Raw genomic sequence first — 23,923 nt, forward strand, 5'->3', positions numbered from 1 at the left:
GTTTCACTAATGAGAGAGCAAGAAGTGGAGGGGGGGCGGGCGGTGATAGGCTGTTGGTTGGGCTGTATGTGGCGTTCGCGCATGAGAGCGGGGCTGTGTTGAGTCGAGGTGGTAGTGTGCTGTTTGTGTGGTGGGGACATGGTGGGCTCCAGCGAAGCCGGCGGTGAGAAGTGGCGGGGCCGCTACTATCGGCTGGAGGAGGTGCAGAAGCACAACAACAGCCAGAGCACTTGGATTATCGTGCATAACCGTATCTACGATATCACCAAGTTCCTGGATGAGGTGAGTGGCCTCAGAGGGCGGGCGGCGGCTGTCCCTGAGCATCGCCCTGGGCAGTGACAGGATCCAGCTGCTGCTTGTATTAGCATTGCCTTGTTTGCAACACAGCTCTATCAGTGGAGCTGCCTTCCCGAGGGAAATGCTTAAATATCAGGGTGTTCCACGTGTTGGTGACTCCGGAGAACGTCATCCCTGGGTTAAAATGTTTCATAGTATACTTTACTCTTTGCATACTTCTGACTTCAAGAGTGAGGTACTGATTTTTACAGCCCGTCAGACACTTTAAGGTATTTACACGTGATGGATAAGGAGAAACTCATGTTTGCCTCGTGCTGATGCATTCTGGGTTATGGTAAATGCTTCTCAGCAAACCAGGAATTAGATTAGCTGTTTCTATAGCATTACTGGTCAAACTCCACCATTTTCACCTATGGCTTTTTCTTTCAGGAGCTGAAAAGCTTAACATATGTCAATAATAAACTGTAGGTTACTAGTCCTTCTGAGAAAGCACTGCTAAAACATCATCTCACTCTTTCCTGATAGGAGATTATATATGAGTATCAGTTTACCAGGGAGTGAAGAACTGGGAGCAGCAGCAAGCTTTACCAGTCCTATTCAATCCTTTTATTCCTATTAATTCAATAGGAAATCCTTCTAGCTGCCACCTTAACCTATGGAAATATTCTTTTACTGCTTCTGGAGCTCAACGCTTTCCAGTGCTTCACTGTTAAAGACAACTTGGATGTTATCATGCTTAAAATGTGAAAGGTGGTACTGCCTTTCACTGCATTACAGTCATTAAAGGGGATATTTTCTCTGTGCAGCTGCTGTCTCTACATGAAACTTGTAGATGCTTAGTGGAATTTGGGCTTGGGGAACCATCAGCCTCAATCCATACTGGACTGAATTTAGTAGGTGGTCTGCGGGTGGGGTATGCACAGTGTGACAGCATTGGCTGTTTCCTAAGAAACTTAAGAAGATACTTTGAAACATGGATGAGTGCTGGAGAGGAAAGGGGTTACATACTTGCATATCTTAAAGACTCCAGGAACAAGTTTTTGTTTGTTTGTTTTTTGTTTTCCTTCCAAATGGAAACTCTCTTAAATCTTATGATTTGAATATGTATATGATTTTTCTTTGCTTATCAAGGAATATCCTCTTAAGATGAATAATCTAAAGAGCCCAGCTTTTGGAGTGTGCTGTCTGAACATGTTTGGCATGAAAGACCATGCTTAAGACTGGGAGCTTCTATATTTTTCATTTAAAGGCTGTTGGACGCATGTTATTGAAAACTTAGGAAACTTCTTCATATTTTCAGGCCTAACATCCTCTAGGGAAAATTAGCTACTAGGAATGATTGTGTACTCACAGCAGGGTCTTATGGCTATATCTGTACTGCAGATAATTAAATATATTTATAATACTAAATGTAAATTAATGAGTTAAGCAAGGTGGTAATGTTTGATGGTGTTTTTATGTAAGTAAATAAAGCAAGCCTGCTGCACAGGCTTTGACAGCAATCTAACAAGCTAAACGAGTAGTTTAGTCTATTTTAAAAAAAGAAATTATCAGTGTCCTAATCTCTGTTTCCTGTTGCTGTAAGAGCGCTCCTAATTTCTTTGATGGGATCTTGGTTGGGTTACTTAAGCTTGGCAGAGAAGCCAATGTGAATAAGAACACCTCTACCTTAGAGAAATTATGTGCTCTGGAAGCATGCTCTGAAACGTGTTGAATATTCATCTAGTGTTAACTTCACAGAATCACAGAATGACCCGGGTTGGAAGGGACCTCAAGGATCATGTAGTTCCAACCCCCCTGCCTGGCAGGGCCACCAAACATACACATTTACTAGATCAGGTTGCCCAGGGCCCCGTCCAACCTGGCCTTGAACACCTCCAAGGACGGGGCATCCACAACCTCCCTGGGCAGCCTGTTCCAGGGCCTAACCACTCTCCTAGTGAAGAACTTCCCCCTAACATCCAACCTAAATCTTCCCTCTTTTAACTTAAAACCATTTCCCCGTGTCCTGCTATTGTCAGCCCTTTCAAAGAGTTTACTCCCCTCCTGGGAGTAAGTTCCCTTCAGGTATTGAAAGGCTGCAATGAGGTCACCCCGCAACCTTCTCTTCTCCAGGCTGAACAAGCCCAGCTCCCTCAGCCTGTCCTCATAGGGGAGGTGCTCCAGCCCCCTGATCATCTTTGTGGCCCTCCTCTGGACCCTTTCCAAAATCTCCATGTCTTTTTTGTACTGAGGGCTCCACACCTGGACACAGTACTCCAGATGGGGAGTCTTCATGTTTAAGTTACTTTGGTTATTTCAAAGCTTGCTTTGGAAGCAAAGTTCAGAGTGAAAATATTAATGGTCAATGTCGACTTCTTTCATACGCTGAGACCTTGTGCTTTCATAGCACTTCTTAAATGGGATGGAGAGCTCTCTCAAAATGGGTTTTGGAACGCTTATTGAATTAAGTGCAGATAAAAAGACATACTGTTTTACTATGCTAGAAATGCCCAGGGGGGTGGTGGAGTCTCCTTCTCTGGAGATATTCAAGACCCGCCTGGATACCTACCTGTGTGATGTGGTGTAGGGAGCCTGCTTTGTCAGGGGGGTTGGACTCGATGATCTCTAGAGGTCCCTTCCAACCCCTACAATTCTGGGATTCAATTCTGTGAAATGAAAAATGGTCTCTCTGCTGTGTGGCAGTGAATTCACGTTTGTGTGATATGGTGATATTCTGGAAGATGGGTCTAAATTAATGAAAAACTTACATCAAAAGGTGCCAGCAGTAGCACAGTGTTAAGTCTGTCTGTATACCACGTGAATTCTTATTGCAGAAATCTAGATATTAAAGCCAGTGTTATGGTGAAACTTGCGGGGGGATTTGAAAATGCTTTGAAAAAGAGCAATTCTTAGCATTCTTCTTGTGAAACACTGCAGGCTGTAATTGTTTTGGAGAAGCGGGTGCTCAACCAATGAGTGTTTTCTTTGCACTGTGTAGAAAGCCCTAATGATGGCTTTCAAAAATACAGCTGGTAAGGAGCTGTAAGGAGCTTTCTGTTCTTTAACAGTTGATGGAATAATTTGGAGGACTTCTGACTGCATGAAAGTGTCTTTAAAAGCCTAACAGTTGTTTGCATTTTAACGCAATAGAGCCAGAGGTTCTCCGGGCATTTCTGTCTCTGCTTCTGGTGTATTTTGTGGTATACAAAACTGGTGGAGGCCTTAGGTTATCTGCTCAGAACTTAAATTGGACTGAAAACTCGATTCACCCCACAGTATGGGGGGTGGGATGATAAAGATTATGTATTATGGTAGTTAAACTTAAACCATCTTGAACTATGACACTGGGGAAGTTGCGTGACTGTAGCAAGAGGCAGAAGATCTGATAGGTGTTCTGGATGAAGTAACTACAGACTTTTGACCCAGATAACATCAGTGAATTTAACTGCTTTGTTGCTTTATCTGAACCTTAATGTGCTGCTGTAAGGAATTAGTCTATGCTGCGGTTCTACAAACTACCACTACACGTGTAACTTATCTGTGTTGTTTAGTTGGGATAGTCTTTGGAATGAACTAGAGTAGTTTATTTGAGCAGCAAAAACCTTTTCATTTCCACTGAACCACAGATTTATCTGCAAAAAATACTTATATCAAAAGGATTTTAATTTAGGTGTCATTAATGGAATAGTCCATGAGGGTCTGGTTACAGAAAGCTTTTTGTATTGAAGTGGATGTTCTGGTAGCAAGTGTTTTGCTTATCTTATGGAAGTATGAGCAAAGGCCACGCACAGATGAACTTTGAGAAACTCACTGAGCTGTGGTAAGCTGTGAGCTTTTGATGGAGTCTCCTTCTCTGGAGATATTCAAGACCCGCCTGGACACCTACCTGTGCGACATGGTATAGGGAGCCTGCTTTGGCAGGGGGTTGGACTCGATGATTTTTATAGGTCCCTTCCAACCCCTACAATTCTGTGAAATAAATCATTTCTTGTCATTTGTGAGGCTTTACATTTCCTGTTTTTTGTTAATATGAGTCTTTTCATTAATTGCTTGTTTGCAGACAGGTGGTAAATTTTCATTTTTAAGCAGAGTTACTGTCAAAACAACATGTGAAGTTTCAAAATACTAATAGGTTACTAGTAATATCTTCTGCTAGTTGGATTAAAGTGGAAATGTGTTTAACTCTAGTGTCGCCCTGCTCATAGAAGGGGAAAAGTACCAGTGGTCCAGCTTTGGTGGCAGAGGTCAGAGTGAATTTGACTCCAGCAGCTGATGTGTGGGGGAGTGTTGGTCATGATCACACTTCCTCTATGACAACAATGACTACAAAACCCATACATTCAAGGAATCAGGTGCTGATCAAGCAAATCCATCTGAGAGGGGTGGAGTGCCTCTTGGGGCTGTTCGTGTAGCTGTGTGATTGATTATAGCAGTACAAGGGAGAGATTTGGGAACGTAGTAGTGGATGACTGGGCTGTAGTCAGCAGCTTGCAGGTGGTTTGTTAAAGTAACTCGTGAAATGGCTTTAACATAGATGCAGTTGTACTGCAAGGAATCGACTTGTTTGGCCACTAGCTGAAGTTAATGGGGTTCTATCTATCTACTGATGTCCATGAGTAAGGCAGGGGTTCATTTCAATGCATGAACTTGAATGTATGTGGTATTAGTGCTTTGTAAATTGCATAGCTGTGCTTCCTTTTTGCTAGTTGCTGATGGCTTTGTCAGCAAGCATGTTTTCCAATAAATTTTGCTTCCTTTTCTGATGGAGGCTTATGTATACTTGACAATAAACCTTCCATGTGGCTTTTTGTGGTTGATACAGCATGACATGTCTCTGTGTGTAGTGTATTTCTGAGAGCATAATCTTTAAACATAGTATAAAAACAAAGTTGAATGAGTTCTGTTAAGACTTATTACAGCAGTATCTAGGAGAGCCTGTTAGATCCAAGTTCAGCATCTTAGACTTGGACTTGGATGATCTCTAAACTTTTGTTCGCTCCTTTCCCCTGAATACTTATCAGGCTGGATCCAAGGGCAGGATTTCAGTGAGCATTCCATGTTTGCACGCCTGTTTGCGTAATCTTTACTCTGCATGCACTCTCTTAACCTTTTTGGCACAGCTACTTCGCCTTATATCTCTATCAGTTGCTTAATCTTGCTTTTGCTGAGTCATGCTAGAGATCCTTTGCTGTTCTAGCTTTTTTCAAGGGAAAAAAAAAACCAAAAAAACCCTTTCTCAATCTGTAAAAATAAACATGTGCCCTTGTGAAGATAACTTCAAGCTCTGAAGTTCTGGCATAGCTGGAATACTGTCATCTTAATCTATATGAACAAGTATGAATGCCTGTACTCGGCATTGGTGCGGCTGCACCTCGAGTACTGTGTTCAGTTTTGGGCCCCTCACTGTAAGAAAGACATTGAGGCCCTGGAACATGTTCAGAGGAGGGCTACAAAGCTGGTGAGGGGTCTGGAGCACAGGCCTTATGAGAACAGAATGAAAAAGCTGGGATTGTTCAGCCTGGAGAAGAGGAGGCTCAGGGGAGACCTTATTGTTCTCTATAACTTCCTGAAGGGAGGTTATAGTGAGCTGGGGGTTGGCCTCTTCTCTCGTGTAATCGATGACAGAACTAGAGGGAATAGTTTTAAGCTGCGCCAGGGGAGATTCAGGCTGGACATTAGGAAGTATTACTTCTCGGAAAGGGTAGTCAGGCATTGGAATGCACTGCCCAGGGAGGTGGTGGAGTCACCGACCATGGGAGTGTTCAAGAAATGTTTGGATGTTGTGTTGATGAATATGATTTATCTGGGAAGTATTGGTAATGGTTGGACTAGATGATCTTCTAGGTCTTTTCCAACCTTGATAATTCTGTGATTCTGTGATTATTTTGTAAAAGAGGAAGAATTGATAACGAGTTAGTATGGAGGATTTTAAGTGAATGTTAACTTTAATTCCTTAGTCTAGTAGAAATGTTTGTGTCACTTTAATCTCCTGTGTAAGGATGGCTTTTCTGTTCAGTTACACTCTAGGTAAGATAACTTTAAATAGTAGAAGTTTTGCTTAAGTTTATCTTGTTAGATTCTGTAGTCAGGAACCTTAATAATGGAACTAAGGCACCAGTGCCTTAATTCCTCTGTCCCTTCTCAAGTGGTAGAACTTAGTTTGCCTTACTCCAAGGCTAAAGCAGTCTTGACTTGTTTCTCCCGAATAGCTCCCCATTTCCAAGATAAGCAGTGCATCTTCTTGGCATGTTGCTTATCTGATTACTGAGGAACTTTGTTGCTGAGAACTTGCTGAACTATAAGATGTGATGTGTCTTGCTGTATATATGCAGTTGATTCAGGGATAAAAATGTAGAACTGCATGTAATCCCAAAAGTGCATCCTAGGGAAGAATGAAAGTCAGTGCTTAGAAGGGAGTTTGGTTAAGGGAACGGTGATGAGTTGTGGCACTGAGAGGCAAGAGGCTTCTTGCCGTCTTGGTGGCTTTATTAGCAGTGGAGTCTTGGGATTCCTCTGCTAAAATGAAACTACTATTGTTGTGTCTTGTATGTGCTTCCAGCACTGCTTAAGCTGCACTAAAGCAGCTGGCTTACTGGATAATCATGCTATAACTTCTTTTAGGAAAGAAGTCCTGGAGGTTAGGAGAGGAGGCTCCATCCCCTGGCTGAAGCTGGGATTACCTAGGTCAGGTCAGGTTTCTCAGGGCTTTGGCAAGGCAGGCTTAAATGGTAGAAATTCTGCACGCCCTATACCCAATTTGTTCCACTATTTGATGACTCTTTTTACATATATCTTCCTTGCTGCAACGTATGTTTGGATAGAAATGTTTCCTGTGGAACTGTGAACACAGAGTGTAACTTTAGGTAACAGTTTGGCCCTGCTAAAACACTGACTATTTCTGGTAGTGTTCTAAATGCTGCTTTAGCTGCTAGGGTAATGCTTCTTGCTGGTCTGTTGCTGATGAAGTAAAGACCTTTCTTCTTTGATTTTGGCCTCTGAGAAAGCTAAAGCTTTCTAGTTATTTAGAGAGACTTAGATTTGCTCTAAGAAGTCTAGCAAGGACTTCTGCTTTTTTTCAGAAATAAAGAAATGAGATTCCATATTTAGAATGGGGGATGATTTTCAATAATGAATGTGACTGATTAAAAATTGCAGCACCCGGGTGGAGAAGAAGTCCTGAGGGAGCAAGCTGGGGGAGACGCTACTGAGAACTTTGAAGATGTCGGCCACTCTACAGATGCAAGGGCGCTGTCAGAAACTTTTATTATTGGGGAGCTTCACCCGGTGAGTATGCAAGAATACCAACGCTTGTTATTTTTGCGTGTATTTATATTGCTGTTATTTTGCTTCAAAATGTGGAGAGCTGCCAGTTTGGTTGGGTGCTACTCTGTAGCTCTGGATGGAGCTGGGCTGTTGCGAGTCCTTCCTTGTGAAGTGAGTTGGCTAGTGCAGAATGAGGATGGTCACATCTGAAACTTGGCTTCTTTGGAATATTTCACAGCTTATTTTTTTAATAAGTTGAGTATGGAATCATGATGTTTCTGGTGTACCCTGTGAGCTTTATAATGAGACTCTGTAATTCCTGAAAGTTAGATATTTAACTGTCAGGAACCTTTCTTATGTCAGCATGCAAGTGCTTACTCAGCCTCTCTCGCATATTTAGCCTTGAGAAAAGAAGGCTGAGAGGGGACTTGATCCAGGTTTATAAATACCTGAGGTGTGGGAGCCATAGTGGTGAGGCTGATCTCTTTTCAGTAGTGCGTGGGGACAGGACTAGGGGTAATGGGATGAAACTACAGCATAGGAAGTTCCACATGAATGTGCAGAAGAACTTCTTTACAGTGAGGGTGACGGAGCACTGGAACAGGCTGCCCAGGGAGGTGGTGGAGTCTCCTTCTCTGGAGATATTTAAGACCCACCTGGACGCCTACCTGTGTGACATGGTGTAGGGAGCCTGCTTTGGCAGGGGGGTTGGACTCGATGATCTCTAGAGGTCCCTTCCAACCCCTACAATTCTGTGATATTCATCACTGTAAATGATGTGCCAGGCTTCCATCTCAGCCTAGAGCTTTGTGTGTCTATTTAGAGGACTGCTTCAGCAGAACTGTAGAATTGCAGCATGGCTGAGGCTGGATGGGATCTCTGGGTCCATCTAGTTCCACGCCTGCTCTAGCAGGATGCCCAAGCCCATGGCTCCTGGAGATGTCATAGGAGGAGACTCCACAGCCTCTTTGGACAACCTGAGTTATTGCTCAGTCATCCCCACAGTAAAGAAGTGCATCCTGATGTTTAGATGGAAAGATGGAAAAATAAGTCTGATTCTTTGTCTTCCTTGTCTTTGGTCCCTTGTGTCTTGTGCTGTGTTAATGTAGATCATGCCACTTTTCCCTGTACTCTTCATATTTACTGTTCCTACGACAAGTTTGCTGCCTCAAGCTTTGAAGGATTGTTTCTAGCAACAGAACTGCTGCCATGGCTGCCTTCTATATGTTGCTTATAGGCTCTTCTATGGCAGTAGTTGAAAACCACTTACTGTAGCCCTAGGCAGATAGTGTGCAGAGAATGGTACTTTCCATCCCTGCCTGTTCTCTTGTCCTCGCTGATATGTTTTGTCTTGTATTTGTGGTGGATATGTACTCTTCAAGACAGTGATATCACACAGATGTTGGGATCACAGTCCAGTTCCTGTACCTATCTGAGTTTCTCTCTTAATGAATGTAACTACTGTAAGCCTCTCCTAATATGAAGATATTCAGGTCTGGTGTATGTTTGCAGTCCTGCAGACTTGCCTTCTGTTTCAGATGGCAGCTGATACTGGTAAAATTGTATCCTGGCTGCCAGTCCAGTTCATTCTTGTTTGACAGGTGCCTGTTTTCATTTGGTACGTGGAATTATTGAACTGTTTGTTTCATAAACTTAAAACTGTTATGAAAGTGTGGTTTCTTTTGTAGTAAATGTGACTGTCCTTTGTGAGTTTGTGAAAGATGAATAGAATTTGAGTCCTTTGCATTGAAGGTTGTACTAAACTAGTTAGATAACTGTGCTTAGTAATATGAGTAGGTTTGGTAGGAGTAAACTAGTGCTATTGCAATCTGTGCATTAGCTTGAGGAAACGGACTGCCCAGAAATGAAAGAAATGCGAAAACACTGGTAGGAGAAATAATGGAATATGTTGCAGACTCAAGTTTCACTTCTTTATTTAGTTGCTGTGCAAAATACACAGACATCTCTTTTGTAAGTCTCTTTCCTAGGGGAAAAATAGATACACATTAACAGATGAGAATTGTGAACTGAATTGAGTGATTATATGGGGCTTTTTTTTTTCTTTTTTTTTCTTTTTTTTTTTCTTTTTTTTTTCTTTCTTTTTTTTTTTTTTTGTTATTTATTGGTCTTTTTTCTCAGTGTTCTGGGTGCTCATCTGGATATATATATTTTTTGCTTATTTTCTTGCAGGATGATAGACCGAAGCTTCAGAAGCCAGCAGTAAGTGTGTTTCTTGACATGTTCCATTATTTCTTTTGGGTGTTAGGTGGTGTCTCTCTAAATGGTATACTCAGCAGCTAAAATAATTAACTTAATGTAAGTGTAGTGTTTCAGATCATAAGTCTCTTAAACCTGTTGATCTGGCCTTATAATTTTTCCTGTTAGCTGTTCTTTTCTCTAAGTTTTGTGGTTTCAAACAAAGAGGTTAAGTCTTACAGCATTATACTACAACAAAAAGATGAGTCCAGAATCTGTCAGTGGTTTCCTAGTATTCAGTTTAAGAAAGACATTTACAAACAGGATAGATTAAGCTTATACTTCTAAACAAAATGAAAAAACAAAAAGCAAATGGCATAACAATGTATTGGCAACGCTGGTAGATGCAGAATCCAGTCAGATTTGATAGCTGTAGTATAGATCAGTTAATTTAAAGCTGTGAACCCTTTTCAGGATGCTGTTTGCTTCCCTACTACTGCAGCAGACTTTGGTGTCCTGTCAGTGCAGTAGTACATTTGTTCCAGCATATTCTTCTGTTGTCCTTAAGGCTGTGTTGGCATTCAGCTTGTGAATTCCTAAAATCAATGTCTAATAAAGAAGCAAGTAAATCAGAGATGAAACTGTACAGTTGTTGCTGCTAAGCAAATAGAGGCTGGTTGGATGGGACCATCTTCTGGCCTTGGCACGACTGTTTATATGAGGTGTTAGACCATGCTCCACATGGTTTGACTTTAGAGTTAGTTCTTCGTGGAGGTATTCAGAAAATCATTAGCGATGTAATTACTGAGCCTTTTTACTTTAAGCTTACCATTTGTTGTGCATCAACCTGTGATAGGCTTCTGGAAAAGTAGCCTGTTTAGACCCATGCAAAGATGTGAGGAATCTTTTTCACTCTTTGACAGGGCTGTAAACATTCTCATACTTAAGGAATTCATTTTTTCAGTGATGGGATTCTGTTCAGTTTTAATGCTTAGATCTTCAGGGCCATGTGCAATTGCTAATCCAGAAATGAGTAAGTAGTCTTAAAAGCTGTGCAGCCAACACTTGATCTTACAGTGATTCTTTTTCTGTGGAAACCTAATTTTAAAGAAAAAAACCAAAACAAAACAAAAAAAAACAAACGCATGTCTATATTGAAAGGTATAATTTCTCTGTAATTCTTAGGCAGTCTAAAAAGCCACACTAACAGACTGAGCTTAACAAGCCTCGTGTGGATGTAAATGAGGATCTTGCTTCTGTGTAAGAGTCTCATGTATTTGTTTGGAGTCTGTTCAGTTAAATTTTAAGCAAGCAAGTGATCTTTGTCTTTTAGGCCACTCAAGGTTTTCATATGTAACCTGAGGTTGAAGTTTCATGGGAAAAGTGGCAGCAAAATTTCTTATGTGTTTTTTAATGAATTTTGTTGTAGTATTGACTACAGAAACTGCTGTTATCTAGCTTATAAATCAAAAGTTCTGTTACAGCAGATCAGAGAAACTTTTCCAAAGGCAGAGCATCAAATTGTTCTCAAAATTAGTCTCCCTTAATCAGTTTTGAGAAATTAAGGGGCCAGTCAAGTATGGACAGGAATATGTGCTTGATGTAAACCTCTTTATGCTTTGCTTTCCAGGAAACTCTTATTACCACTGTGCAGTCTAATTCCAGGTACAGTATGGCATCTGGTACCAAATATGAAATTCCTCACAATAATGTTTCTGAAGTTCAAAATATTATGGCATCTCTCTGCAGGAAACACAGATGTGGGAGGGTGCTGCTGCATAACAAGTCCCATTTTGTATATAGTCCAGTTTGGCATCTGTGTGCCAGTTTACATGCATGTTAGTGTAATGTCTAGATTTTTGGTTTTTCTCACATTGATGTTCACGAGGTGCTACCAAATTGCTTCTGCTTTACAAGCCATCATTTCTGGCTGCTGTTGGGTGAATAGAAGATGCTTGATGCTGTTAGTGACATATCTTCCATTTTTAAAATTTGCCACAATTGAATCGTAGAATCACCAATGTTGGAAAAGACCTAAAAGATCATCCAGTCCAACCGTTCACCTATTACTAATAGCTCCCACTAATCCATGGCCCTCAACACATACAGTCTTTCCTTGAACACCCCCAGGGTCGGTGACTCCACCACCTCCCTGGGCAGTCCATTCTAGTGCCTGACCACCCTTTCTGAGAAGTAATATTTCCTAATGTCCAGCCTGAATCTCCCCTGCTGTAGCTTGAAACCATTCCCTCTGGTCCTATCACTAATGACACGAGAGAAGAGGCTGATCCCCAGCTCACTAATTGTTGCATCTAAGAGAAAGAAGAGGGTTGTGTCCTGCAAGAAGGAAAACCTGTCAGTGATGTGGGGGGTGGGCATATGTTTATTGAGTTATGATTTATAAAGTTATTCTTTGCTTACTGTTGCCTATTGCTGAAACCTCAGAGGAACTTCCCTGTGGAATGAGAAGCTGAGTATTTGGAAGTTGTCACGTGTTGTGAAGTCCTAAATTTCTGTGAAATAGTTTTGAAATGAGTGATATTCTGGGCAGCATGCCATGACTCTATAAACACATCTCTAGTCTTCCTCTTTTCTAGCAAACAAATCTGTTGTAAGCTTTAGTGCAGAGTCTGAAGAGGTTAAACTTTTTTCCTTGGCTGGGGTGTTACTGGCCTAGGTGTTCTGCACTCATCTTAACATTACGTGTTTCTTGGGGTGGGAGGGACAGACAATGTTGAACCAGTGACTTTTTGAAACTTGTTGGGTGTCACTTCCTAAACTACTTGTTTCAAAAACTTCTTCCTAGTTCATGGTCCAACTGGGTGATCCCGGCAATAGCAGCAATTATTGTGGCCCTGATGTATCGTTCCTACATGTCAGAGTGAGCACCTTACTGAGAACTAATGCAAGAAGAGACTGATCTGGGAGAGAATAGAAGCAATCCTAACCCAATATATTTCCTGACAAAAGCCTGATGTCTGAAGATGAATTCAACTTTTTCAGAAGACTGAACAATTCTTTTCTGCTGTGCACTTTTCTTAATGTTGCCTTCTTATTTGCTGCACTGAGGTAATAAAAAGGCAGCATTTCTTTCTGTATAACAATATATTCTGAAATGAATGATCTGATAACTGTATTAGTTTCTGTATTAAAATAGTTTTGTAAGTAGCATTCTGATCTGGTTATCTTTTTAATCTGTAATGGGGTCTGTAGGACTTTCTTTGCATATAAATTTTATAGCTTTAAATTACTACCAAAACTTTGTACATGTATTTGTCCATGTACAAAACCTAACTTAAAAATCATGTTGTCTTCTTAAATGTAGAATGTTTGCATAAGAGGCTAATTAAAATAAACATAATGGAAAAAGCCGAGTATGGTAATGAATACAGGTGCCAGGAAGTGGTTGGGTCCTGCTAGTCAGGCTGTAAGATAACTTTCCTTCCCTATTGCCATGTGCTTCTAGAGTTGTTACAGGTATTCCTGCTGGCAAGCTGTTCTGTTGAATTGCCATGGGAAAATTAAAATATGAAATCCACTGGCCCAATTATGTCCGTCTCCATTTTGTGAACTGTTGAACTGTTGTGCTAAAAAGGCAGACAGTGCAGTGTAAGTTCCACTACAGGTAATGTAACTGCTACTAAGTAATACTGTTCTTGCCAAGCACTCAGGTGACTCTGAAACTTGTTCTGGAACTTCTAGACTTGTATGCAGTCTTCAAGTTTATCATGGTATGTCGTGAGCTGGGGGAAAAAGTGATGCTTAGAGTCTGTTTCTGACTGTTCTGCTATGCGCTCCTTGGTGCTTTACTATGGAGAAACGCACATTTTCTGTGCTAAATACAGGACAACTGAAAGCCTGCATTGTGATGAATTTTATTTTTATTTTTTAGTCATATATAAATGATCATGAATAAAAGTTTAATTGCTTACTCCTTCTTGGCTGAATTATACTCATTTCAATCCTCCGTGAAGTTCTTGGAAGGGGTGCTTTTCAGGCCCTTTTCAGAAGAACCTGTTTGATAATGCGTCCTCAAAGTGAGATCCTTTATCAAAGAGGGAAATTGCATCTATAATGTGAGCTAGTTTATCCCAGACCAGTTAGTGTAGGTAAATGATTCTAACCCGTCTGAGGTAGACAGCATGTGCTCAACGCCTGCTAGTGACTGTTAGCTGTGGTCTGCCTTTGTAAGCACTGACAGTCACCAGCACTTGTAGCCCCATTGCTTCAACTGCTCCCTGGGAACACCATAGAAGATGCATTCAGTGTATCACAGTATCACAGTCTCATGCGGGTTGGAAGGGACCTTAGAGATCATTGAGTCCAACCCCCAGGATTTGAGCCTCCTGTGTAGCAGAGCGGCACTTCTACCACTTGTGTAGGTCTTGTGTCAAGCTGAGAGAAGGGAGTTCTGTGAATTTCAGATGATAAACACATTCCTATGTATGCCTAAGACAATAATATGTCAAGGATTCCTTAATGGGGGATTCCTTTTACCTTTGAAGCAACTAAGGATCTATTAAAACCCCTGTTCTTGCAGAAAACATCTCACACTTTTGACTGTGAAAGTTCTTATTATCTTACCTTGGTATTCTTGAGTTTGCTTCTATCAGACTTAGTTTACAACTATGGGAATTTACATTTAGAGTAGACCCCATCACTTTAGTTGCCTTGGAGACTTGACTTGCACTATAAATGTCAGTGGCTGGGATTTTGTCTAGCACTAGTTTCTTGTTCTGTCCTATTCTTGCCCCGGCTTTTTTCTCTGAATGTAAGATGAAGCTAAGTTGAAAGTTCAGACTTTGTTGGCTTGTTACAGGTTACCTTTAAAAAGGATATATTAACTCTTAAGTTGATATTTACACTCGTAAACTAAGTTTGAAATACTGAAGTTTCTGTTAATTTTTACAGTAGTGTTTAAATTCACATCAGAGCAAGAAAAAAGATGTTTTGGAAAGCTTAACCTTTCAAACAGTTTTGTAAGAATTTCAGAAGGGGATAATTATGTTCATGTCAGCAAGTAGGGTAATGCAATCAGTGGGTCCATGCAGCAAAACACTTGTTGCAAAAGATGCTTTTTTCCTCTATACTTAAGGAGTTTTACAATGGTATTGATCTGTTTGCATCCCATATAGCTGATGCTTACTAGAGGCTGGATCTTACTGTGTTATGTCCTGAAGTATATTCAAGCTCTGCAGTCTAAAAGAAGTGCAGCTGGCACAGAGAATTTCCATAGTGTGAACTAAAAATGCAGTGCATGCAGATAAAGGTAGTCAGTGTTCTTATGGTCTGACAGCAAAAAGAAAAGAGTGGGCAGAGACCAATTTATTCTCAGAATGAGAATCCTCATCTTCAAATCCCATTAAAGATACTTGCTCTAATTTGCTCTATTTTTCTGGTAATGTTCTTTAATACTAATTTTTATTTGGACAAGCTAGTTTTGGTGATCAGTGTTTTAAATCAGATGTCATCCCCTGTTTACTTGTACAGCAGCACTGTTTATACTGCTCTTGTATCCTGAAATCATTTGTTCGTGTGCTGTGTTTTTGGCCTTAATTTGACTATGCTCTGTTGTTCAAAAGAGTACATAGTGAGAAGAGAGCTTCTTTCAATGGAGACAGCATTGGCTTCCTTTTGGTTTGTGTGGAATAAAGCCAGCACACTTGTTTGCTTTCTCCCTGTGCTATGTTGGGAAAATAAAATACTGTCTTTTTCTCTGGCCCACTTGCTTTGGCACAGCAGCCTTAATGCCTTTCTCTGGCATTTGGTGCTGTGTTGCATTCAGGATTTTGCAGAGTGCTGGATAGGAACTGGCAAGAGGCTAAAAACTAGGCAGATGGAATCCAGTCACAAATCTGCAAGTCTGTATGTTGGCAGAGACAAAAAGAATAAAGTCACTACTCTTTGTTTTCTGAATGTTTGATGTTGAGGGTAAATGGGTGTTTATGAATTCAGAGTTATGCTGACAAACTTGTTGCAGTGTTTTCTGCAAGGCTGGCGGTGAGGATTATTATCTGGAACTGTCAGAATGAATGAGCTAAACATACAAAAGGATTTTAGAAACCATACAGAAGAAAGGAGGAGGAGGAAGTTCATACTCCTGTACTCTTAGCTTTGATGACTGATCAGATCTAAGTTGAAGCTAGTAACCAATAGATCATAAATTTGAGTTTTGCTTCCCTGATTTTACTTTCCTTTCATGTTAAGTTGTGTTCCTTCTCATAGTTAATTCATTATGTGTTGAAATATTTCAAGCTGTGAGTGACCTGGCTTATACGTGGGTGAGCAGACAAACACCTGAATTCATGAGAAATGGTGAAATACAACATCTCATAACGTGACCAATGCTGAATTTTCTGTTCTTTCTGAAAACTAGTTAGGCTTGTTCTTGATCACCTTACATGTAAGAGAGTGCATAAAGCAATTCTTGACATTTTCTTTCCCAGCTTGTCGAAACTGGGATATGCAGTGCAGCTACTGTTCACTATTAATGGCTTCTAAAACAGAGCTCAAAATGGACTAGATTACACTGTGGAGTCATACATGTATAAGGAACAGATTTTGACTTTCATATAGTGTAATTTCTGCTCCTGTTTCTTCCAGTCTGCTGTGCTCAGGCAGAAAGCAAAATGCCAGAAAACCTTAGGGAAACAGTTGTGGTATCCCTGGACAGAACACTGATCCTATTATAGGGTAAAAGCACTACACAGTATCTCTGGAGTTCCATCTGCTTATGTCCTGGATAGATGCAGCCTTGTATTGTTTGAAATCATGAGGTCGTAGCCATCAGCTGTGGGAAAAGGACTGACTTCAAGTAGGATGTCTTTTGGAAACTGCTCCAGGGGCTGGGAGGTAGGTAGGCTGGAAAGTAGTAAGCCAAGCAGGTGGAGTATTTTCTAATGACATCTTGAAAATAGGGAAGGATTGTTTCTCCTGTCACATGCAGTTGTCACAGACTTCTGAAGCTAGTTGATGCTTTGAGCATCAATCATCGTGCCTTAACTGGGCTTGCAGGGATTACCTTAAGAGCATGATGCGTATTATGATCTCCTTAGGTATTAAGGGTTGACATGAGAGAAAAGCTCAGTCTGCATCTCAGAAGCCTGTAGGTTGGTGGGTTGGTAATTTGAAACAAGCAAATCTGTCCTTTCATTTGTAAACTGAATGGATTCACTTGTGTTTACTTGGATCCATTTTCAGAGTAGGATTGCAATGAGTAGCAGCGTTTCATAGAATCACCATGGTTCTTCTCCAAGCTGAATAATCCCAGCTCCCTCAGCCACTCCTCATAAGACTTGTGCTCCAGACCCCTCACCAGCTTTGTTGCCCTGCTCTGGACACACTCCTAAGTCTTGATGGCTGTCTGGTAGTGAGGGGCCTGAACTGAACACAGTACTTGAGGTGCAGCCTCACCAGGGCTGAATACAGAGGGATGACCGCTGCCCCTGCTGGCAACACTATTTCTGATACCAGCCGGGATGCCATTGTCCTTTAGGGCTACGTATCCATGCTGCTGTCCCATGTTCAACTGAGCGTCAACCAACACCCCCAGGTATATTTCTTCATGCAAACTTCCAGCCACTTGGCCCCAAGCCTGTAGCATTGCCTGGAGTTATTAAGGCCAAAGTGCAGGACCTAGCACTTGGTCTTGTTGAACCTCATCTCGTTGGCCTCAGCCCAGCAATTCAGCCTATGCAGATCCCTCTGTAGGGCCTTTCTACTTTCTGGCAAATTGACAGTTCTTCCCAGCTTGGTGTCATCTGCAAACTTACTGAGGGTGCACTCAGTCCTCTCGTCCAGGTCATCATTAGCAGTTCTGAACTCTGGGGCCACCACTTATGACTGCCAACTGGATTGAACTCCATTCACCACCACTCTGGGCTCAGCCCTGCAGCCAGTTCTTTACCTAGCAAAGACCTTACCTGTCCAAGCCACGGCTGTCAGCTTCTCCAGGAGAATACTGTGGGAGACAGTGGGAGTCATTTGCATGGGTCAAAGGAGTACAAGCGCTTTACAAACAGTACCGGAAAGCTGGTTTGTCAGCAGTCACACTTTCTGGATTAAATTTTAGGTGATTCTGTAGAATTATTTTTTGACACTGTTTAAGTAGCAAAGATACTGGAATAAGGACACAGGTTGTTACGTATGTATTTTTTTGCCTTGGTGAGGACATCAGACCTGAGCGTATGGATTAGCAATTAACTAGAATACAAGCTAGAGTGTTTAGATTTAAAGCTAACTTACTAGCTTCTTCATGGCAACTCCTGGTGGTGAGCTGCTCATACTGAATGCAAGATAACTTTCACCACCTTCCCTGAGAGATTTATGATCATATGCTTGAGAAGCTCAGCATCTAGTAGGTGTGAAAGTCTGACTGAACAAGGCTTACCTGTCTCAAGACCTGATGAGTCCAGCGTGTGTCTCAGAGCACACATTCTCAGGATCAACCTCTTCATGACTCCGTTTTTTTTTTTCATACAGAAAGTTGGTGGCAGGGAAATGAGTGTCAGCAGGTGAGAAAGAAAAGGAATAGTCACTGGAGAAAATAGAAATAGTTTTTCAATATTCTTTTGAAGCAAAGAATATAATACAGGGTTTTCTTTCTTAGCTGTGTACCCTAAGTGCTAAGCTGCAGACAGCCTTACTCTCTTCTCTTTGCCATCAAACTGGCATTGTGTTTTCTGTCACTGAAACAGATGAACTCCTTGAGCACTGTTCATGAACAAAGCTTTACAGCATGAGTGAACTCTGACCCAGTGTGGAGTGAGCATGGCTTTGGAAGCACCCTTCTCATAGGTGTCATCATGTAGGTGCGTGCTGTGCCATGGGTATGGGCTGCGTGAGGCACAGCAGCACAGCTCCAGACTTGTCACAGGTTTCCAGGAGAACATGTTTTAGTTTGTTCTTCAAATCAGCACAAGCCCATTAGGAATCCTTTAAAAACAGATGATCTTCCTTCTGGCTCATCTGAATTTAAGAAAACCCACTCATGAGGTTAACATCAATAAATCAGCAAACTACATCCTTCTTGTCCTTTATAAAGCTGTGTATTTTTAACTCATCATTGCAAGGACTGTACTTTTGTGTGTAAAATGCACAATACAAACAGACTGTTATCCTGCTTGTGGTGCTGAACTGCTCTGGTAACACCACTGGAAAGGGTGTCAGTTGCAGGGCTAGCAGGTAAGCTGATGAACCGAAATTCCCTTATAAATACTAATCTCAACATGTCAGAGTTTTCTTTCATTTTGTAAACTACTTGAGCAATAAAAATCTGAAGTACAGTATGAACTTAGACTCCAAACGTTGTCTTGAATTGAGAATAAAGTATGCTGTGGTGTATTATTTTAAGTAAGCAAGGGTGGTATGCATGTCTCCGAATACCAGTCATTCTATTGCTGGGGTAAAACTCTTAATAATCTAATTTTCAGTCTACTTATACAGTGCCATTAGGAGAAGGATACATTTACTTTAATACTTCTTTCAGTAACACAACAGAGAAGGTCTTAAAAGGTTTTAAAATGTTACACTTGTATGATGAGTTTTAGTATTCACTGATCATGGCCTGGCTGTGGTGTTGCTTTTGGAGACCAGTGACCAGGGATATCACAAAGAAAATAGAATTTCAAGAAGAATTTGATTGCTACATAATGAAACTGTGGGGTTTGTTTTCTTTTTATTTAAACAAACCTTAAATTGAAATAACTTCATGTATTTTAGAGATCAACCCAGATCAACCCTGTCCATGCAACAAAGTGCTGTCCACATTCTCTGGAATAGGCTATACCATAATGCAGAAACAGAAAAGTTTCCTTAGTCAAAGATACTTTTTGTTAGTGATTTGTTTCATAAATCAGCCATACATAGATTTGAAATCCATGCAAGCAGCTGCTCAGCACATGACAAAATTTCTTTGCTAGGATTATATAACAAAATAGGCATTTATCTTCATCTCTGTGTTGCATCGTAAACAATGTCAACAGAAAAAACTATCAAAACAAGTATTTTTGGCTTTTTAGTGGCTAAGGCTTTATTCTAAGATACACTTGGCTGCCATCCTCCTCTGGATTTCTCCATTTCACAAAGTAGTTTGAATCTTATTTTTACTGTAGGCATTTCATATTTCTGCCCTATTAGTAAAAATACCATAGGGTACATTCAGAGACTTCACAAGTTCATAACTTGATTTGATTTCTACTCTGACTCACAAAGTAGATCAGAGATTATGAGTGTAAAATAGAATTAGTGTAAGGTACTCATCAAAGGTCTTTAAATTACTGGCAGTATAAAAGTTCAGTGAAATGATGTGCAAGATAGCATGCCTCTTGCTTCTTGTTGCAGAGGTAGCTGCATCCCAGCAGCACAGCCATGAAGGAAATGCAGTCTTTATTAGAAATACTTGAGCAAAGTAAACAGATTTACAGAGCTAAGGCGGCAAGGTCTTTATGTTTGCTTAATGACAAGATCCAGTTGGACTCTAGTTGCTCTGTGCTGCTGAAAGGACATACATATCATTTTAATTGCTTATGTAGCTGCATATAGATAGATGTATGTTAATAATTGAGACAGGAAAGCTGGTATAGAAAAATCAACTATCAAGCATTATGTTCACCCGTGAGAAAAGGGCTCTGAAAAAAACTTTTCTCCTTGAATGTTTCTTTTCAGATATTTACCTACAAATGAATAGCTCTCTTCCACCATTTCCCTCCTCAAAGCCTTCTTCCTGGGGGCAAAACTTGTGCCTGCATTTTGTAGCTGTACAAAAGCACAGCATTCAACCTGGCCAAGGTCTCAGCCCAAACAGAGCTGCTCTGCCGTCAGACAACATGACCAGCAAGGAACAAAAGGTTTTCTAAGAGGTTGCAATGATCTATTTTTTCTCCTTGTCAAGATTAAATTACTGAAATACGTGCTGTGCAGCATTACCTGGCTTTTGTCAGCTCTGCTGCTGCATTCTCATCCTTCAAAACCCACTGGTCCCACTGCATGCACAGCATGTCATAGCCAGGGGCTGCGGGGGATTTGTATGGGTCCTGTACTCATGCTCTGGTATGCACTATACCTTTAATTCAAAGCTAGGCAGAGGCAGATGAAAACTCAGTGCTTTTAAAACATTTTGGAGCGAAGTGCTTCTTGAACACGAGTTCAAACTAACACTCTGGCCTTCCTGAGATGGAAGGGCTCTGGGTCACAGAGGACCTTGGTTTTCTGCTAGGGGAGTCTTTGCATGATTCTCAAGAACTTGGCAGAACTTTCCCTTTTTGTTTCAGCGGAAGAAGAAATACCGCACACCCACTTCAGAAAAGGGGATTTTGTATTTGTTTTTAGTGAATACTTGCCAATGCCACCAGCATATTGGCTTAAGGCAACTGCTGACTCACTCTGAGGCCAAGTGTTTAATTAACTACAGCTGTAGAAAAGTTGGGTTGTAAAGATGAAGTTTCAGGGCTGCTCATTGTGTTTTTTTCTGTGTAGCTGCATATTTGCAAGACTATGTTCACAGGCACCCTAGAGTACCTCTAACCTCTCAGCACACACATTTCTCTATGACTTACGAGAGTTGCTACAGGAGCTTCTCTTTAAGGTGTGCCAGGATCAGCTGTGTCAAATGAGTGCATGTTTGTGAAATGAAATCTGTGACCTTAGAGGTGTGGCTTTGTGAAGCAAGGATTGTAGGGATCTTATTAAGTTGAAAAATTGCAAAAAAATCCAACAAAATAAAAAAAAGCCAGGATGTGGGTGGAGGGTCATAACAAAGCTGATGAGTTGAATGAAAATAGTGGGGGGTGGTTTTGTTTGTTTCCTGTAAAAATTACCATTTACAGAAACATCTAAATCTGTAAGAAGATGAGAAGGAAAAAATCCTTCAGGTTTGTTTTTCAGAGTAATAGTATGTCAAAATATCTCTTGGTTTTAGTAAGCTATTTGTAAATATGCAGTGGGTAAACAGAAAAGCAAGGTTTGAAATAAACATGATTTTTAAAACACTTGGGTTCTGATCCCTTTTAAAAGCGAGAGATGATAAGAAAGTTTTTCCACTTGCCTATACAGTATATTTTCTCACTGCTGATGTGTAGAATAATGTTGATAGGAATATAAATGGGTATGGCTTTGGGGTTGGTTTTGTTTTGTTTTTGGGTTTTTTTTTTGATCACTGGAAAACTTGATTAAACCTTTCAGTCTCTATCACTGCCCCGCAATAGAACCAATCAATCTTTACATGGTTATCCAAGCAGTTTACTTTATTGTTCCTCCTCCTCCCAGTTGCCCTAATGGTCCAATAATCTTTTGTTTGCTTGAACTTCGCCTGTCCTGGGTAGTGTGGAGGCAACAGCACTGGGACAAGAGTTCAAGGCAAAAGAGTTAAATCGACCCTGTTGCATGACAGTTCCACTCAGGCTGACTGCTTAATTCACTGCTTTTGTTGCCTGAGAGCTTGCTGTTGCCTCCTATCCAAACTACATAGAAAAGCACCCCAGGCTCTTTGTGCCTGAAGGCCTAAGCCCTGGTCCAGAGAGACACTAGAGAGCAGGAGCAATAGAGGACTTAACTGGGAACAGTGAACTGATCTGGCCTATTCACACACAGTGTCTTTCCTTTTCCCCTCCTTTCTGGCAACTTGACCAAGCTTCAACCCCCTAAAGGCAGGCAACTGCAGCAGGGGAGGCTGTCAGAGCATTGATGGGACTAGCCAGGCTCACCTCTGGCCTGCTCCTTCTCACAAGAGTCTGCAAGCTGAAGCAATCACCCATTGCAAGGATTTGGGATTGTGTTGAGGCAACTGGTGGGTTGAGAGAAGCAGTAGCAGGCTGAATGCTAGCTGATGCCTGCATGGCTCACCAGGCTCTGCTCTGCATTGGTCAGGGAATGAAGATCAGTGCTTTTGTTGGAATTAGGAAATATAGCTACAGATGCAAAAGGATCACAGTAGATAACCTGCTTAGCTCAGCCACACCTGATGGACCTTCTGGAGGCCAGGCTTTGCATTTTGTGAAAGAGTCCTGCAAACTTGAGCTTTGACCTATACCTTAAACCAAACTGACTTCAGCCTTAGCCAGAGTCCAGCTGCCCTCATTGTTCTTTGCCCAGATACTTCCATGCTTGTGCAAGCTCAGTCACAGTCAGAATGGGTGTTTGGCTCCTAAGCCTGTGTTTTATTATCTGATCACTGCTGTGCTGGTTATGGTCCTGCAGCCCTCAGCACTAGCCTGTGCTCCTCACCTCAAATTTTGGGCCTGTTCTGCAAGCCCTGCTGTCATGCCAAGCTTATATTTCTCTGCATTGCATCATCAGGCTAAGGTCATAAATATTTTGTCAGAAACACAGAAGCTACATATTACTTACTTCTCTGTATATACAAGCTATGGCTGTACCATGTGAAGACAAGCAAAGCAAGTTAGGTGTAGCTACCTGGTCCTTACAAATGCTGTCACATAAACAAACACAACTAAACAAAGGGAAAGCTCTAGGCAAGTCTAAGTAAATTAAGCCTGAGAAACCTCACTACTGAAGCTCTGCAAAGTCAGCACAGAGTCCATGCCCTGTAACCTGCAACAACAATGCTGTCTTCACAGGGATGTAGCCCCCAGAGTACCTTGGACTGAGTTTTTTTTTGAATGCGAGGACACAGCATGAGAAGCTACCCCAAACCTGACCCTACCCTGTGCATCCTGTGTGCTTGGGATGTCAGTCCCAACTGACAAGATCAGGCTAGCAGAAAGATGTCAGCTGGGTTTGTTACAGCAAGTCCTGCTTTGTGGTCTTTGCATGATCATGTCTCATATGCTTACTGCTCTGTGGTGCCATGTTGGCAAGCAGAGACTAACCTCAGGCATCCTCATCCTGTGCATGGGGTCTGCCCACTGCTGTGTGTGATGTACCACCCACAGGCCCTAGCTATGGAGGACTGCCTGAGCTAGGTCTAAGCAGTGGAGATCCATGACCTGGTCATGCTTTATTTCCAACTGTTTGTGTAGCTGCAGGAATAATGGTGCTGGAAGCCAGACGAAAATATTGCCTTATGTCCAAAACTAAAGATCCTGAAAGTCATACTTGAATGTTGTTTAATCCTTGAGTCTCAGTATCTGGAGAAGAACCTTTGACTGAGTTAAATTTCCCAGTGAGTAGAATAGCATGATGTTCAGGGATGTCCTGGTGTTAAACAGGCTAAGCAAATTGGTACCCT

The 23,923-nt window shown here is 41.4% G+C and overlaps 1 protein-coding gene across 1 annotated transcript; it reads left to right on the forward strand.

Moving 5' to 3' along the window:
- Positions 1–63: 63 nt before the first annotated feature.
- LOC107309963 (cytochrome b5) lies at positions 64–13,672 on the forward strand. Its single transcript, XM_015855168.2, has 5 exons — positions 64–282; positions 7,435–7,563; positions 9,733–9,762; positions 11,369–11,403; positions 12,545–13,672. The coding sequence occupies exons 1-5, from the start codon at positions 139–141 to the stop codon at positions 12,621–12,623; spliced, it is 417 nt and encodes a 138-aa protein (XP_015710654.1). The 5' UTR covers positions 64–138; the 3' UTR covers positions 12,624–13,672.
- The last annotated feature ends 10,251 nt before the right edge of the window (positions 13,673–23,923 follow it).

This window comes from Coturnix japonica, chromosome 2 (genome assembly GCF_001577835.2).
Source record: "Coturnix japonica isolate 7356 chromosome 2, Coturnix japonica 2.1, whole genome shotgun sequence".
Taxonomy (NCBI): Eukaryota; Metazoa; Chordata; class Aves; order Galliformes; family Phasianidae; genus Coturnix; species Coturnix japonica.